Below are 13,963 nucleotides of genomic sequence, written 5' to 3'. Positions count from 1 at the left end.
TTTCCTTTTTTTTCTTTCAATTTTAACCTATGTTTGTACTTTCCTGTTTACCTTGTCCACATTTGCAATCTATAAAAGGGCATTATGTGCTGGTCATCGCATCTGCTTTTGAGCTAAATCCATGTTAGCACTCCAAAAGGCCAAGGAACTCTTCCAGGGCAAACAACTGCTGGAGCACTGCTGCCAGATGGCGTGTATATAAAGGGGAAAATGAGAAAAGCAAATTACTGTGTCCCTGTTCCAAGGGGAAGTATCACCCAGAAGGACAGCAAGAGGTGAGAAATTAGTGAGAAAATGTATAGTTTTCTCCTTCTGTGACATGTCGTTTTCTTTGTATCTGAAAAATCTAGGTATATAGTATTTAACTAAATAAGCAAGTGTTTAATTGATAACATGTATAAAAAAATAAGCTTTGATTTATGTAGCAGGTTATAGATTTATCTATATAGCTCAATAATATGTAATCTGCATTTAGAGAAATTGTGGTCTCCCAGACAAAACATTCTTATGTTGCATAAATGGTACAAAAGAGGTGGAAAATAACAGACCAGATTCTAAAGTACAAATTAGCTAAGCCTCACTGAAGGCAAGTTATCTACTTAATTGATCCACCTCAGGTGCTGACCACTATTTTACACTCCATTAGCTCACTTGTAACTGTATTAAATGTATGGTTGCCCAACACGCAAAGGAAATTTGCAGCTTTTAAAAGGGATCAATTTTTCTTTCAAATCTCATGAGTGGCCTCTAGGAAGGGGAATCAAAGATAAATGCAAGTCAGTGTAACAAATTTTAAACTTTGAAATGATTTTCTTAAAGAGTTAACTCAATTTTACTCTCCATTCCTAATGTATTATTTGAGGGTTTATTGTCATATGTATGCCTATGTGGAAGGAACACCATTAAAAAAAAAAATCCATTACAGAAGCGGGAGTGTTCACTCACAGATGCTACTTCTGAAGAACTTCAGACAAGGCACAGAAAGTGTCTCTTCAGTGGTCAGTGGAAGTGAAAATAATATGAGAAAGAATAGAAAAAGAAATGAAATTCTTCCAAAAGGAATGGAAAATACTACTGAAAGTTATAACACTCTTTCATAAATAGCTTTTCATAAATAGTTAATGCTTTTACCACTTGCTGCTGAGCCTTAAAAATATATAGCAAAAATATACGTGTTCAGACCTGAGCAATGAGAAAAGGGAAATATGTGTGTTAATATTTGTACATGCATCTTTGCTGAGCACATTTTAGTTGTGTATGTATATGTGGGTTTTTTTAAGCAACCCTTCCTCTAAGCTTGTGACTTTTCCTGGAAATAAGAGATATAAATAAAATCTTCTTACCATATAGGAAAAGCAACAATGTTGAGGTTTGCTGTTGCCTTCTTCGCTGTCATAACTTCATCTACCTGCAAAAAGTACAGCTGTCTGGACGGGGGAACTCACAAACTGAAGCCAGGTCCTGAGCCAAACATGCAGGAATGCACCCTCTATTCGGAATGTAAGATTAGCTTAATTTTAGTCTCGAAATAGAGCTTTGTACTCACTAATTGTCCTGGAAGTTCCTTTTGTTTCTTGAAAATATATAAAATGCAGTAGAAATTGCATTTGACAAGCTTCCCTCATTGGCATTTTGCTGCATTCAAGCCAAGAGTCAAATCCTGATTCTTATGAAGTCAATTGTAAAATTTCCATTGCCTCTATTTATTATTTTTTAAATTTCGCTGTGAGCTTTTCTTTCTTTAACTACATCTACTTAAACATGTTTACAGAAAAGATGAATTTAGCCTATTTTGATTAAGTATAAACACATTTTAAAACATACATCCATCCATCTTGGTTGTACTAGTGCATTAGCTATTGTCCCTCTGTACGTCCCTATGTGGCTTTATTAAAAACAGCATTGATTAATTTGTTGTAGCAGACATCAGCTGAAAGGGATTACAATCAAAATTCCATAATAAGCAAAGTAGAGCAGGTATATTTATTATATTCCTTTAATTTTCTTGTTATGTTTGATAGCTTCCAAAACTCATGTCGTTTACTATATAACACTTGCCTAAACAGTACTGAAGTACTTGGCGGGGAGGGAGGAGAGCGAGCTGTACATCTTTACAAAGAAATATCAGCACTAGTTCATGTTATTTAGTGTTTATGCTGCTACTTCCAAAGCCAAAAATGTAAGAGCTTGAGTAGTTGTTCTATTAGTACCAAGAGATTTTACCTCGTTATTGGCCAAAACAGAAGATTCATCTTAAACTTGTAGTCTTCCAAATATAGTGGTAAAGAAAATCCTTATTGCAAGATCTTTGTTTCATTCCTAACAGCTTCCTGTTGCTATGCAAGCTTCACAGAGCAATTGGCTCATTCCCCAGTAATTAAAATAAACAACAGCTACTGGAACAGATGTGGGCAGCTCAGTAAATCGTAAGTCAGCTTTGATGTTGTCTATGTCCTGTTTCGTTGGAGATTTGCTATAGTAGCTACACAGCTAGTTAATTCCCCCCTGGAATTGCTGACGGAAAGTTGCTAGGTTGCCCTAAAGATGATGGATGCCACCCACTCCAGCTCCCGTCATATTTCCCATTCACCAGACCAAGGTCCTGCTCCTCTTTTTCTCCTCTCACAGAAGTCCTTGCATCCTTAAGCATATACTCTTTGCACAGAGTGATTTCTACCTTTTTGTAAGAAAGGGTTATTCTTTGTAAAGTTTTCTTTCATTTTAGAACCAGGCCTGTCTGTTCTTCTGAAGTCGGGCAATGCAAAGGGGTCCTAAACCCAGTGGGTGACAACCCCACAGCACCTCTGTAGCTGAGCAAGGCGGCCACCACGCAGTAGGGAGCCCCGGTTAATGCAGACAGGGCTTCTTCAGAAAGCAGATCAACTACATGCCTACGCCTGGCAAACAAAAAGCACGAAAGAGAACAGAAACAAGACTTCCTGAATATTTATAAGAAAGATTCTCAGAGTCCTCTGGGTTTTGTAACCATGAAGAATGTCTTCATAATGCAGATTTTTAGTACTCTGTTAGATGTTAGAGCTGTGAAACATGGCAAGTTGTAGAAAGAAAAGAAAGTACAAAACAATTAAGCAAAAACAGATGTGCAAAAGTAACAGCTCTGGCCTGTCCCTCCCAGAAGAGCTGCAAGAGTATGTGTTTTTAAGCAACTTCATCTGGCTGTGGGAAGATGGAAAGAGTCGAGAAACCATGAGACTACAGCTTAGAAAAAGTTTTGCACTATACTTTTAAGCTACATTTTATTATTGCCTTGAGTCATTCTTGCCAGGAAAGCTCAAGGCCTCAAAAGTTTATGGAAAGCTTACACAAATAGGGCTGAAATATGCATGGAAACATTTGTGCACTCTTCAGTTGGCTACGGTAATTGCATGGTCAGAGTCTGTGCATGGTGCCAAAGGAATGAGCTTGGAAATTAGACACAAACAGGCTGAAAGGATAATTTCCTAGGCTTTTTTTTTTTTTTTCCCTTAATCTGTAATGTTGCATCCACATCAAAGCAGGCCTGGAAAACAGGGGCTGTGACCTTGATACTAAGAAACAGGGTCATTTGTAGCTTTTCTCACCTCCCACAGCTGTGAAGATTTCACGAAGAAAATTGAGTGCTTTTACCGGTGTTCTCCCCACGCCGCTCACTGGATCCATCCCAGCTACACTGCTGCTATTCAATCTGTCCCGTTGTGCCAAAGCTTCTGTGATGACTGGTAGGTTCAGCTTTTTATCAAAGTATGACAATTTAGCCTTAATACCTCTCTATTACTCAGGCAGAGAAAACCCAGAGCTCCCAAGAAAGCAGCAGCAGTAAATGTTGTATCGTTGTTATTACTTGCCACTTGATTTCCTTGTTCCTTTTTTGTTGCCTCAGCTTTTTCCTCCGTTAAGTTACTGTTCCCAAATAATAATGTCAGAAGTTGAAGCAGGTTGGAGCCTGTCTCGGTCGTAGTTTAGGGAGTCAGGGGCAGCCCAGCCCTGCTCCCCATCAGTGAGGCAGCTGCTCTGGGCACCAGCGCTGCGGGATGTGACGGAGCAGCTCTCCCCACGCTGAGGGCCACTAGCAGCACTGCAAAAAATCTAGGTCTGCATTTTGAAATACAGATTAGGCAGGTAGCATTTTAATTCTAAAAACTTGTTTGTGATATATTCCTTTTATCCCTCTGTGTATGAAGTGTGAAATCACAAAAACAGCCACTTCCTCTATGGTTTTAAATTCATGTGTCTAACAAATTAGGTCCATTTTTTCTTTTGGTCTTTCCTCTCTGTTCCCAATATCCCTCTCTGCTAAAACCAAGTCTCAAAGCCTGACTTTCAGAGAAACTGTCAGCCAACTAATGCTAAAAATAATGAACAAGCATAACAGCATTTCATTTTATCGCCCAAATAAAGGGTTGGGGACTTACAAATACTTGGACAGCCCGTCACCTATCTTGCCTTAGTCTTGGGATAGAAGCATTATAACCAGATGGGGAGCTCATATTTCTTTTTAGTAATCTGTATCTAATCTATGTCTCTGCCTGCCAGACTGTTGTGAGATGTTAGATTTAAACTACTGTCATCCCTGTGTATATAAAACCCAGCACTACCTTAATACTGTCTTTTGGGTGTGTGCCTAGTAACCACAGTAACTTGCCCGTATGGGTAAATTGGTGTGAAACGTAGTACAAGCAGCACGGGCTGTCTTCACACTATAGGATTAGGACTGCTAGCTTGCCTTCAGATAATTAACTGTGGATGTCTGAATCCCCTAGTCTGCTTTAAAAATCACGGAAATTTGTTTTAATACTTCTAAAAATGTTATACAAGAGCTTTTCTTGGAAGCAGAGAATTTACAGAGCACGTGGTAGTGCATGGCTCGTGCTGTGCGGTGCAGGGCTTTCCCTAGTGCCTATGCAACTTCACTAATATTTGACATATGGATCCATTTTTCTCTTTCATCTTCTGTCCAAGGGGGAACTAATGTATTCAGTACAGTGTTTTGGTAGGATATGTCTTTAAATTTGTCTGCATTGCTCTATGCCAGAGAAGGAAAAAAGAAACACAGCCTGTATTTGCAATGGAAGATGGTGATAAGGGCTAATATATTTATTAGCTTGCCTAGAATTTCCTCTAGTGATGAATTTTATTACTGTGTTAGGAAATTCCATGTGTCGCTGGAACAGAGTTCTCACTTGCACTCCTCCTTCCTCAGTTTTTGGTAACCTTTTGAGCTGAATTCAGATTATTGGCCGCCTTGAAGATAAGAACTGAGAGCCTGAGTTTGACTAGGTAGTGAGAACCTTGGAAGCAAATATTATGAAATTTGAAAGGATTTGAATATTTGGGCATTGGAGTTTCCTGTGGCTTTAGATGAGGTCTAACAGACAAAGTGATAGAATGCCAAAATCTCAAATAAAGTACGTAGAATCCACTTCAGTCATCACATCAAAGCCAACATCAAGTTACCATATCCAATAGAAGCATAAAGATGTCAGAAGCCTTCAAATTCAGATTGCATCCACTGAAAAGTCTTTCTATAGTGACAAATTTTACAGTGATTTAAAGCAGCCTCAGTAGACATGAGAAATCTCATATGCCCCCAATGTATATTGTGGCTCAATATTACATCGCAAAAATGAGGGTTTTGTGATATTCCAGAACCTCCAGGTAAACGGCACTCTGTAGCTTTTGTTATTGGGAAGTGTATGCGCTGCAGCACATGGAGAGCTGCTGTATGGGAAAACCAGTCCCTTTTCCAGGCCTGAGTCTCCCGGCACAGAGGAGGCTCTTCTCCAAACAAACACTGCACAATGATCTATTGCCCCTGGTAGCATCACAGATGCCTAGCCTGAATCAAACATGCAAAGATGACCCATTAGCGTGCATGCGAGTCCGCGTGCCTGCCCGATGCCAGCGCCAATCCCTTGTCCTCGCCTTGCTTAAGGCCAGAGGCTAGGAAAAAAGCTTGGACAGATTTCCCACTCCTTCTGGCAATTTAAAGTAACATTTTTTCACGTTCTATTCATTGGAGTCCTTTTAGCGTGCTGTAGCACTGCTGGTGAAGTGACCTACTTTCTCTGCATGCCGTGAATGTGCTGCTGCATACTGTATGGCTTTGTGGCCAGAAATGTGCACGGGATTCTGAATGAGCAGTGACTTCATTTAAAAGAATTTCATCAGACTAGCTTAGGGCCTTCCTTTTCTTCCTATTGTCTTAGGATTCCTTGCTCCCACTAGTCCTAAAACTATTGCTTTTCAAAAAGCCTTACAGGCAACGCGCTTTCTGATCCACCTGGGAAATGACCTTGTGCCATTTAAAAGGGAAAAGGCCAATTCTCCTTTAAAATAAAAATATCTTATAAGGTGTGCATGGACAGCTAGTATGCTAAGAAAGGATCTTTTAAATAATTATGTGCATGTTTCTCACAGGTTTAAATAAATGTTTGAAGAAACTACTTACGGGTTTTCTGAATAACAGGAATCATATTTTTCTGAAGTGACAATTTCTCAGCTTAGAGAATTTCTTAGCTTTGTAATTACTTCCTAGATGACTAGAGAAAAAAGAAACATAAAAATAGAATTATGCCTTGCTGCCTGCTTAGATAACAAACTACAGAATCAGGCAATGATCATTACTAGGAAACATGACAATTCAATAGGTAATAATAGCTAAACTTAAAAATACTTTCCAGACAGACCTATTTCAGATTTTCTAGGATGCAGATTCCCTGGCATAAATGCTTCAGCTCAGGAAAACTCTGCAATACAAATTCCTAAGTTTAGAATGTGTAGCTGAAGGTGACAGTGACTTCAAAAGGAGCAGTTCTGCCTCTCCCAACCCGGGCTGCTCATTCCTTCCCTATCCCATCCTCACTCATGTGCCAGCAGCGCTGACTGAGAGGCCGCAGGGCAGCCCTGATCAGAGAAACCATCAAGCTGAAAAATAGCTACCCAATTAGAAAAGAAAATGAACAAAAAAAGAAAGCTCAAGAAAAGGGCACAACTGCTACCAGTGGAAGTGGTGTTATTAGGCCATTCATGGTATATATTGAGCGACTTTGTTAGAAAGCAATGGATTTAAGTGCATACTCAAAGTAAAGGATAAGCCTACATGGCCTGTAAAATCTGGAGCAATTGCTGAATCTGATGTTGGTATGTGGGTAGTTCATAGATGGTGATTAACAAAAATGTTGTGTTCATGCTCCTATGATGTGCCTGCAAGCAGGTAAAGTGAATAGTATTGGAGAACTAGCTCTCACTGAGGAGTTACCTTTGTATTTATGTCTTGGTCATTCTATACACAGCAGCTAACAACCAACAAACCAATTATTCTTATAGTCCCTATTGCAAAATTCAGTCATGGAACAAACTGGCAGGACCTGCCCATTAGTGTCATATTATGTTAATTTAGCAATTATGTTAATTTAGCAGCCTGTATTTCCAGCAGAGCCCCTAGCTCTGGCAGCAGATTCGTGGATGAACACTTACAGGAATACCTCTGTCTTCTACCCTAAACCCATTTAGTTCAGATCCTGACTAAACTTCATTTGGCATTGCTCTGTCCTCGCCCTGCCACTAAGGTGAAAACACACACAAAAAAAAATGTAGTGTTTTGGAAAGAAAGCAACGACTTGTGACCACTGAAATATGTAGGATTTTGTTTTCTAGTGTTCAGGGCACTGTGTCAAAGAGCAGCTTTGAAAAGCTGAACTTATGCAATGTAGGTGTTTAATAAGTCACTGAGTCACAATGGACTTTTTCATCCAATCAGTCTTTCAGCATAAATCTTGACTTTTGAAACTGATTTCAACTGGAAAACAAGAGGCAGGAACATTTTAATCCTGTTGTACAGTTTCTGTGTGCACCGCACTGCAAACATACTTAAAATCACTTAGCCACCACTTCAGTAAAAAGTACTAAAGGTCAGTTTCAAATGTGCCTGTACTGCTCTAAGCTCTTGTAATTAGTGCTTGTGTTTGTAATAACCAACACCTAGAACCAACACCTGGTGCAGGCTGTGACTTAATTCTCCAGGCACTACACAGTAAAGATGGTCTGTAGCACAGAAAGCTCTAACATGTGAATATTCCTCAGCTGTGCATGTTCTTACCTTGCTGCATGTGCAGATGTGCTGCAAGGTCTAGCTCCTGTAGCTAGGTGAATACGTGCTAACCTCATCTTTCACTTCAAAAACAAGTTTTGCAGTCCTCCTGATTTCAAATCAATGCTGAAAACATGACCCTGAAGATTTAAAAAAGGATACAGAAAAACAAGAGAAATCCAAACATATTAATTGTAAATATCATATGGAAATACTCTTAATTTTTTAACATTGAAGCTCATGCTTTTGGGCACTTTTATTTAGTGGTATCTGCCTGAAGCCACTGAGACTAAATTAAAAATGTTAATTTATTTGCAGAAGATGATCCTTAAGGAAGGTGAGAGTAAAGGAGAGCCAAAGAGTAGAACAGAGAGGTTGAAGGAAGGAAACAATCTAAGATAATAAGCCATGTGATGCCTCATTACATAGACCTACCAGTTACACCCTTACAAGTTCTAGCCTATTTCCAGGCTTTTCTTTATGTTATCACTAAAAAAAATCACCTCAAAATATAAACATTTTGGCCTCTGTATCCTACATGATCTTTAACTTTCCTTCTTCACTTCCTGCTTAACTTCTTTGAAAGTAATAGGGCTGACACCCTGTCAGTTTATATGATCTTCTGCTTATGGGTTTCCCCTTTTTCCAGTAAAGCTCCCTCCCACGCAAGAAACACTTCTGCCACTCGGTACCACCTGCGAGCGTTAGCAGCAGTGAGTGTTGCTCTCCTCACAACATAAGCCCTTTTTAAGTGAGCTCTTATCTGTGAGTATGAAATGCAACAGCCAAACTGTTTAATTTTCACTGGTATTTAGCTCTTCCTGGCCATTCAGAGTGTACTTACATGTAAGGTTATGATAATGGGCACTGCTCAGCTGTGCTGTGCGGTCGTTCTGCGTTACTGGCATTGCTCACGTAAACATTTTGAGTTGGAAAACACCAGGAGAATAACTTCTGCTTCCACAATACCTCCATGAAGGTATGAAGCCTGCAGAGATGATTCCATATGTGTTCGTAACTGGCTGACCGACTGGGAATGGGACGAAAGCGGAGCAAACCACTGTAAGAGTAAATGCATCCCATACAGTGAGGTAAGGAAACCTGGTCAACCAAATAAGCTTTTAAAAGTCTGGGGGGGTTGCCTGAATGTGTGAGTGTAAAATGCAATGACTATTATTTCAGCAATTTCAAGCTACAGCCAGACTTTTTAGAAGTATACATTTAAAAACTTTTATATTTCTGTAGCTCTGTCTCTCTAAACACGTATACATACATTTATCATACATTTATTTATCCCCATTGATACTATTTGGGAAAAGAAAGTAGAAGTTCAATGATAAATTTCAAGCAGCCTTGGTATGTTAAAAATAGTAGGGCTTAGGTAGTAAAATATAAATGGGCTTTGGTCATACAACAGAAAGAGACATTGAGTCACCTTTTACAAAGCTCCTTACATGACATAAGGCTTTACATGCCCCTCTCTTTTGACACTGGGATGTATATTCCCAAATCATATGACATTTGTAAGGTTTCTTTACCTATCAGACATTCTTTGCCCTTTTCTCTATTTTACATTATTATATTCAAGTGCTGCATTCTCCAAATTCCTCTCAAATTCTTTATATTCTTCTAATTATCTCCACTTTATTCTCCGTATCCCTACGATGTCTCTGCAGCTTGCTCTCCATTGTGTCTGCAGCGGGCTAGACAGAGCTACATTTGTTCTCTCCAGCCTTCTCTGGTGGTTAAAGAGCAGCACTGACAGCTTTCTGGGAGTGCAGCCCATCATTCTGAGAAAGTTTAGTAGTTGGGATAATAAATTTTATGAACAAAAGTGTATAAAATGAGGACTGACACAATTTCCAGGAACAAAATTGCCTGGAACCTGATCCACAGACCTTTTCAGTGTGAGATAAGAGTTTTTCTGGTGACATACTTAAGTTCAGGATGAGGGCAAGTCTATACAGCTCAAGTCTGCTATAATTATTTGCATATTAAGAGGTGAGCTTCACTGAGAAGAGGCAAATTGTTCAAAACACCATAGGGATAACGGGCAGTGGTTAAGGACAGGTGACTAGGCTTGCAGAGATCTGAGATTCAGTGGTTTGAATGCAGTTCAAGTTCTTGTATGTACAGAAGTCAGTTTGGAAACTGATATCAGTGGAAGTCACGGTCAAGTTAGCACCGGACGGGTGGCTGCCTTACAGCAGTGACACTAATCAGGGGGAAGAAGGTGGCCAAAAAACAAGTGGCTGAGGAAACTAACAGCTGAGTTTCCCAGATGTGCTAACTCAGCAGTAGCTCCCCTGAAGTAAAAGTCAAATGACAAATAATTATCTCTATAAATAATCTCCAGTCTCTCTTCACACTGTCCCTGGTTCAGAGATAGGTTTCAACCCTGAATTCATTTGTATTAGTTTATTAAAGAAAATATACTATTTAGAGGGAAAAGCATGCAGTAAATCCAGAAGTCTTATCACTTAAGGCCAGACACAGCCATTCCTAAACATGGAACCACACCCTAAACTGCCTATGTTTTTCACCAAAATAAGCTTGTATGATAAGTAAGAGTGAAGATGATATTTCTTCAAAGTAAGTTCCCCGCTGCGCTACACCAGTTTTCAAGCAATAACCATTTATTTGCAGATAAAACTGAGACGTCTTCAATCCCAATATATATCATATATATCTACTTTCTATCTATACATACCTTCTATATCCTAATATATTTAGTTAATACATGTCCCAGTGGAGCAACTAACTGATAGCTTAGCTTAATAATGACATATCCAGACTAGTTTGTGATTTTTTTTTTGTTGGATGAATAAATATTATGAAATTTGTTTAGTTGAGAATAGCTCTAAAAGTCCATAACTTTGTTACCTGAATTATTGGCTGTTCAGACTTGATCTGCAGATCACAGGAGATGAAGGCTGGAAATAACACAAAAAGAGGTTTTTATAAAGCCTTACAACTGTTCAGCCTCAAACTCATGAAATCTAAGATTACTGGGCAGGTAACTGGAGTAAATTGTATTTCTTTGCCTGCAGATTTCAGATTCGATATTTCCAAAATCTCTGGCTCCTTATCCCACCCAGATAAGTCCCCTCCTCTATTCAGAGTTATTTTAACATGTACAGCACTGTTGTTACCTTATTCTCCACCACACTGACAGTGGCAGCTGACTGTTGCATACAGCTATCCCATAACTCATAACTCCTCATAACCCACAGTCTTAACCCATTTTATGTACTAGTTAACTTTCAGTTTGTAGACATAGAGACTTGTCATTAGAGAACAAGAGAAGTGATCGAACTAAAGAAATGAGTGTATAATAGCTATATGGAAAAACAAATGCAAGCAGGGAGATACAAAAGATACAGGGAGGTACAGTGAAGAGAAAATGTGCACCATACTAGGACTAATTAAAATGATATATAGAATGAATTAGACCTCCATTGCAATCCATGAAGAATGGTCACCTACAGCTGTGTCAATGGGGAGCATTGCTAGAGCTGTGATTTGGAACAAATGTTAAATATTAAGAATGTACAATGCATCACAGTCGGTTTTTGCCTAATTTGGTCTGCCTTAAATTTTACGAGGCACACTATATCACTGTTTTCCCAGCAGAGCATGCCCCAAGCGATGCTAGTGCACAGATTAGCACATTGTCCAAGAAGCTGAGGCATTAGAAGCCTTTGCAGTAATTTAGGGGCAGGTTTGATAAGGGGGCTGTGGACTGTTTGGTTGCTGCAAGGTTCTGGCTACACTCTGATTTAAGCAGTTACTCCAGCAACTGCAGTTTCCACAGAATGAGCCCCTGCTAGAGCCAACGTAACCTGAAAAGTTATTTTGCAGCCTACAGAGCCTCTGGGGCTATGTGCAATGGGCTCTGTATTATTCATAAAGGGCAGATGTCTAAGTCAAGGGATGGTTGTGATCTCCTCTGCCCGCCTGCACAGCCCAGGTGCAGGGACACATGGAGACATCGGTTACGGGGAGCTTGCTGTGAGGATGGCTGGAGCAGAAGGAGCTGCAGAGCTACCAGGCCCACTCCCACCTCCAAATGGTTTGCAATATATATATTTTTGCACTATTTTTTTTGCACTCCTTTCTTGCAGAAATGTCCCGGGCATAAAGAAAGGGCAAGTTGTGCAAGGTTATGTGATGACAGCACGGAATCAGGTCTTTATATACCCTGGTGACAGGGGTGACCCAGCACACTATCCAGAAATGACGGCACTAAGAGAAATGCCGTAGGATTAAAGAATCAGTGTCATGCACAAAGACTACTTGTACTATCACAGATCAAACACTGCTCTCTCCAGAGAGGTGCTGGTGACACGAGCAAGGTGGCAAAGTGAATCAATGACAGTGTAATGGAGCCCAGCATTCCTGTTATCCTGTCCCACTCCATTAGCAACACTCCCTATCCTTAATTCACAAGGCTTCCACTCCAGGCATCATCCCTGCCCACGACTTTGTTCCTTGGCTTCTGGGAGTATCTACAGTCTCTATTTTATATATATATATATAGTCTTTATTGAACTAGAAAAGATTGAACTTCAAACACATGGGAGAAGAGAAGGCAAGATAACGTGCGAATCCCTCTGCCGCTGGACATGAAAACTGTCAAGCTCAGACTTTTTCGGCAAATCTCATACTTTTTGGGCAAACCCCATCTGGGAGGACAGGAGGTTGCTGTGCTGTAAGTTTGGCAAGCAAGATGCTTCCTTGCTGCACGGTCGCACCGGTGCTATGATGGAGAAGCCTTACAGAACGAGGTCGTACCAAGAACAGGACACATTCACTTGCAGGGAGCACGGGGAGCTGCAGTTTACATTTTCCTGAGCAGAAAGCTCTGTGCACTGCAGACACAGCACTCTGAGGGCAGGCTGGGGAAGCAGGTTGTCTGCCTTCCTTCTTTGAGCAGATTTTGGACCCTGTCCCTCCTCTTCACCTGTGAGGTCCTGCCCAGTCCTGCCATGTGCATCCGGCACAGAGATATCCCAGAGAGCGGTGAATCCACTGGGCTCCCTGGCCTGTAGGGGAAAAAATTCCAGCTTTGGAAGCAGCCAGCGTGGCACTTGGTGCCCGTCCCAGGACGTGTCAGAGCGTCCTGACACACTGCGAGCTGCGCAGCTCACACACGGCGGGCGTTCGTCAGCCCCAGATCGCGGCCGGGGCTGCCAGGCCTGGCTGGGAACAAAGGGCTGCGCCATCCATCACTTTGTGCTTTGTTTAATGCCTTGCCCTCGCGCCAGGCAAATATCCTAGCCAAATATCCAAATATCAGCCATGAGACTGAGTAATGTTTTAAGATCTCTCAGAAGTGATGAGGCATGGCACACAGCAAGAGAGTGTTTGGACGACTGCAGCTTGTTCTTATATATAAATATCATTTAGTACCAATTTAAAAAAAAATGTGTTAACCAATCTAATATAAATTAACTTTACTCCATTATTTTTAAGTGTAATTGCTGCACTTTTTATTTGACATCCAGATGTATGCAAACGGGACCGACATGTGCCAGAGTATGTGGGGGGAGTCATTTAAGGTGAGCGAATCCTCCTGCCTCTGCTTGCAAATGAACGAGAAGGACCTGATGGCAGCCAAGTATCTCCTCTCGGACAGCTCGGAGGAGAGCTCCAGCGTGAGCAGCAGCGAGGAGCGGGCCTGCCAAAGGAAGCTCCGCAAGCTGCAGAAACTGAAGCGAGAGCAAGGGGGAGAGACGAGATGAATGTTGGTGGATGTGTGTCAGGAGGAGAGAAATGCTTGCGGGGGCCAGGCTGAGTGCACCGTGCCAGTCTGCCTTACCCCTTATTTGTGAAAACATAATAAATCAGTGCTTGCTTATATTAATCTTTCTC

General features: G+C 40.8%; 1 protein-coding gene and 1 long non-coding RNA gene across 2 annotated transcripts; one reads left to right on the top strand and one right to left on the bottom strand.

The window, feature by feature from the left end:
* The first annotated feature begins 207 nt into the window (after nt 1–207).
* Nucleotides 208–13,955, top strand: LOC112943240 (riboflavin-binding protein). Its single transcript, XM_026034409.1, has 6 exons — nt 208–275; nt 1,351–1,500; nt 2,327–2,426; nt 3,591–3,719; nt 9,069–9,180; nt 13,597–13,955. Exons 2-6 carry the CDS (start codon nt 1,362–1,364, stop codon nt 13,831–13,833), a joined length of 717 nt encoding a protein of 238 aa, XP_025890194.1. The 5' UTR covers nt 208–275; nt 1,351–1,361; the 3' UTR covers nt 13,834–13,955.
* Nucleotides 9,042–11,011, bottom strand: LOC112943336. Its single transcript, XR_003248559.1, has 2 exons — nt 10,973–11,011; nt 9,042–9,149 (listed from the first exon to the last, which is right to left on the bottom strand). It is a non-coding gene; the product is annotated as an uncharacterized LOC112943336 (long non-coding RNA).
* Nucleotides 13,956–13,963: the final 8 nt, after the last annotated feature.

The sequence above is a fragment of the Nothoprocta perdicaria genome, unplaced genomic scaffold, assembly GCF_003342845.1.
Source record: "Nothoprocta perdicaria isolate Ctin4 unplaced genomic scaffold, notPer1 scaffold_0, whole genome shotgun sequence".
NCBI lineage: Eukaryota > Metazoa > Chordata > Aves > Tinamiformes > Tinamidae > Nothoprocta > Nothoprocta perdicaria.
The sequence above is the reverse complement of the archived record's forward strand: the minus strand, read 5'-3'. Positions and strand labels throughout refer to the sequence as shown.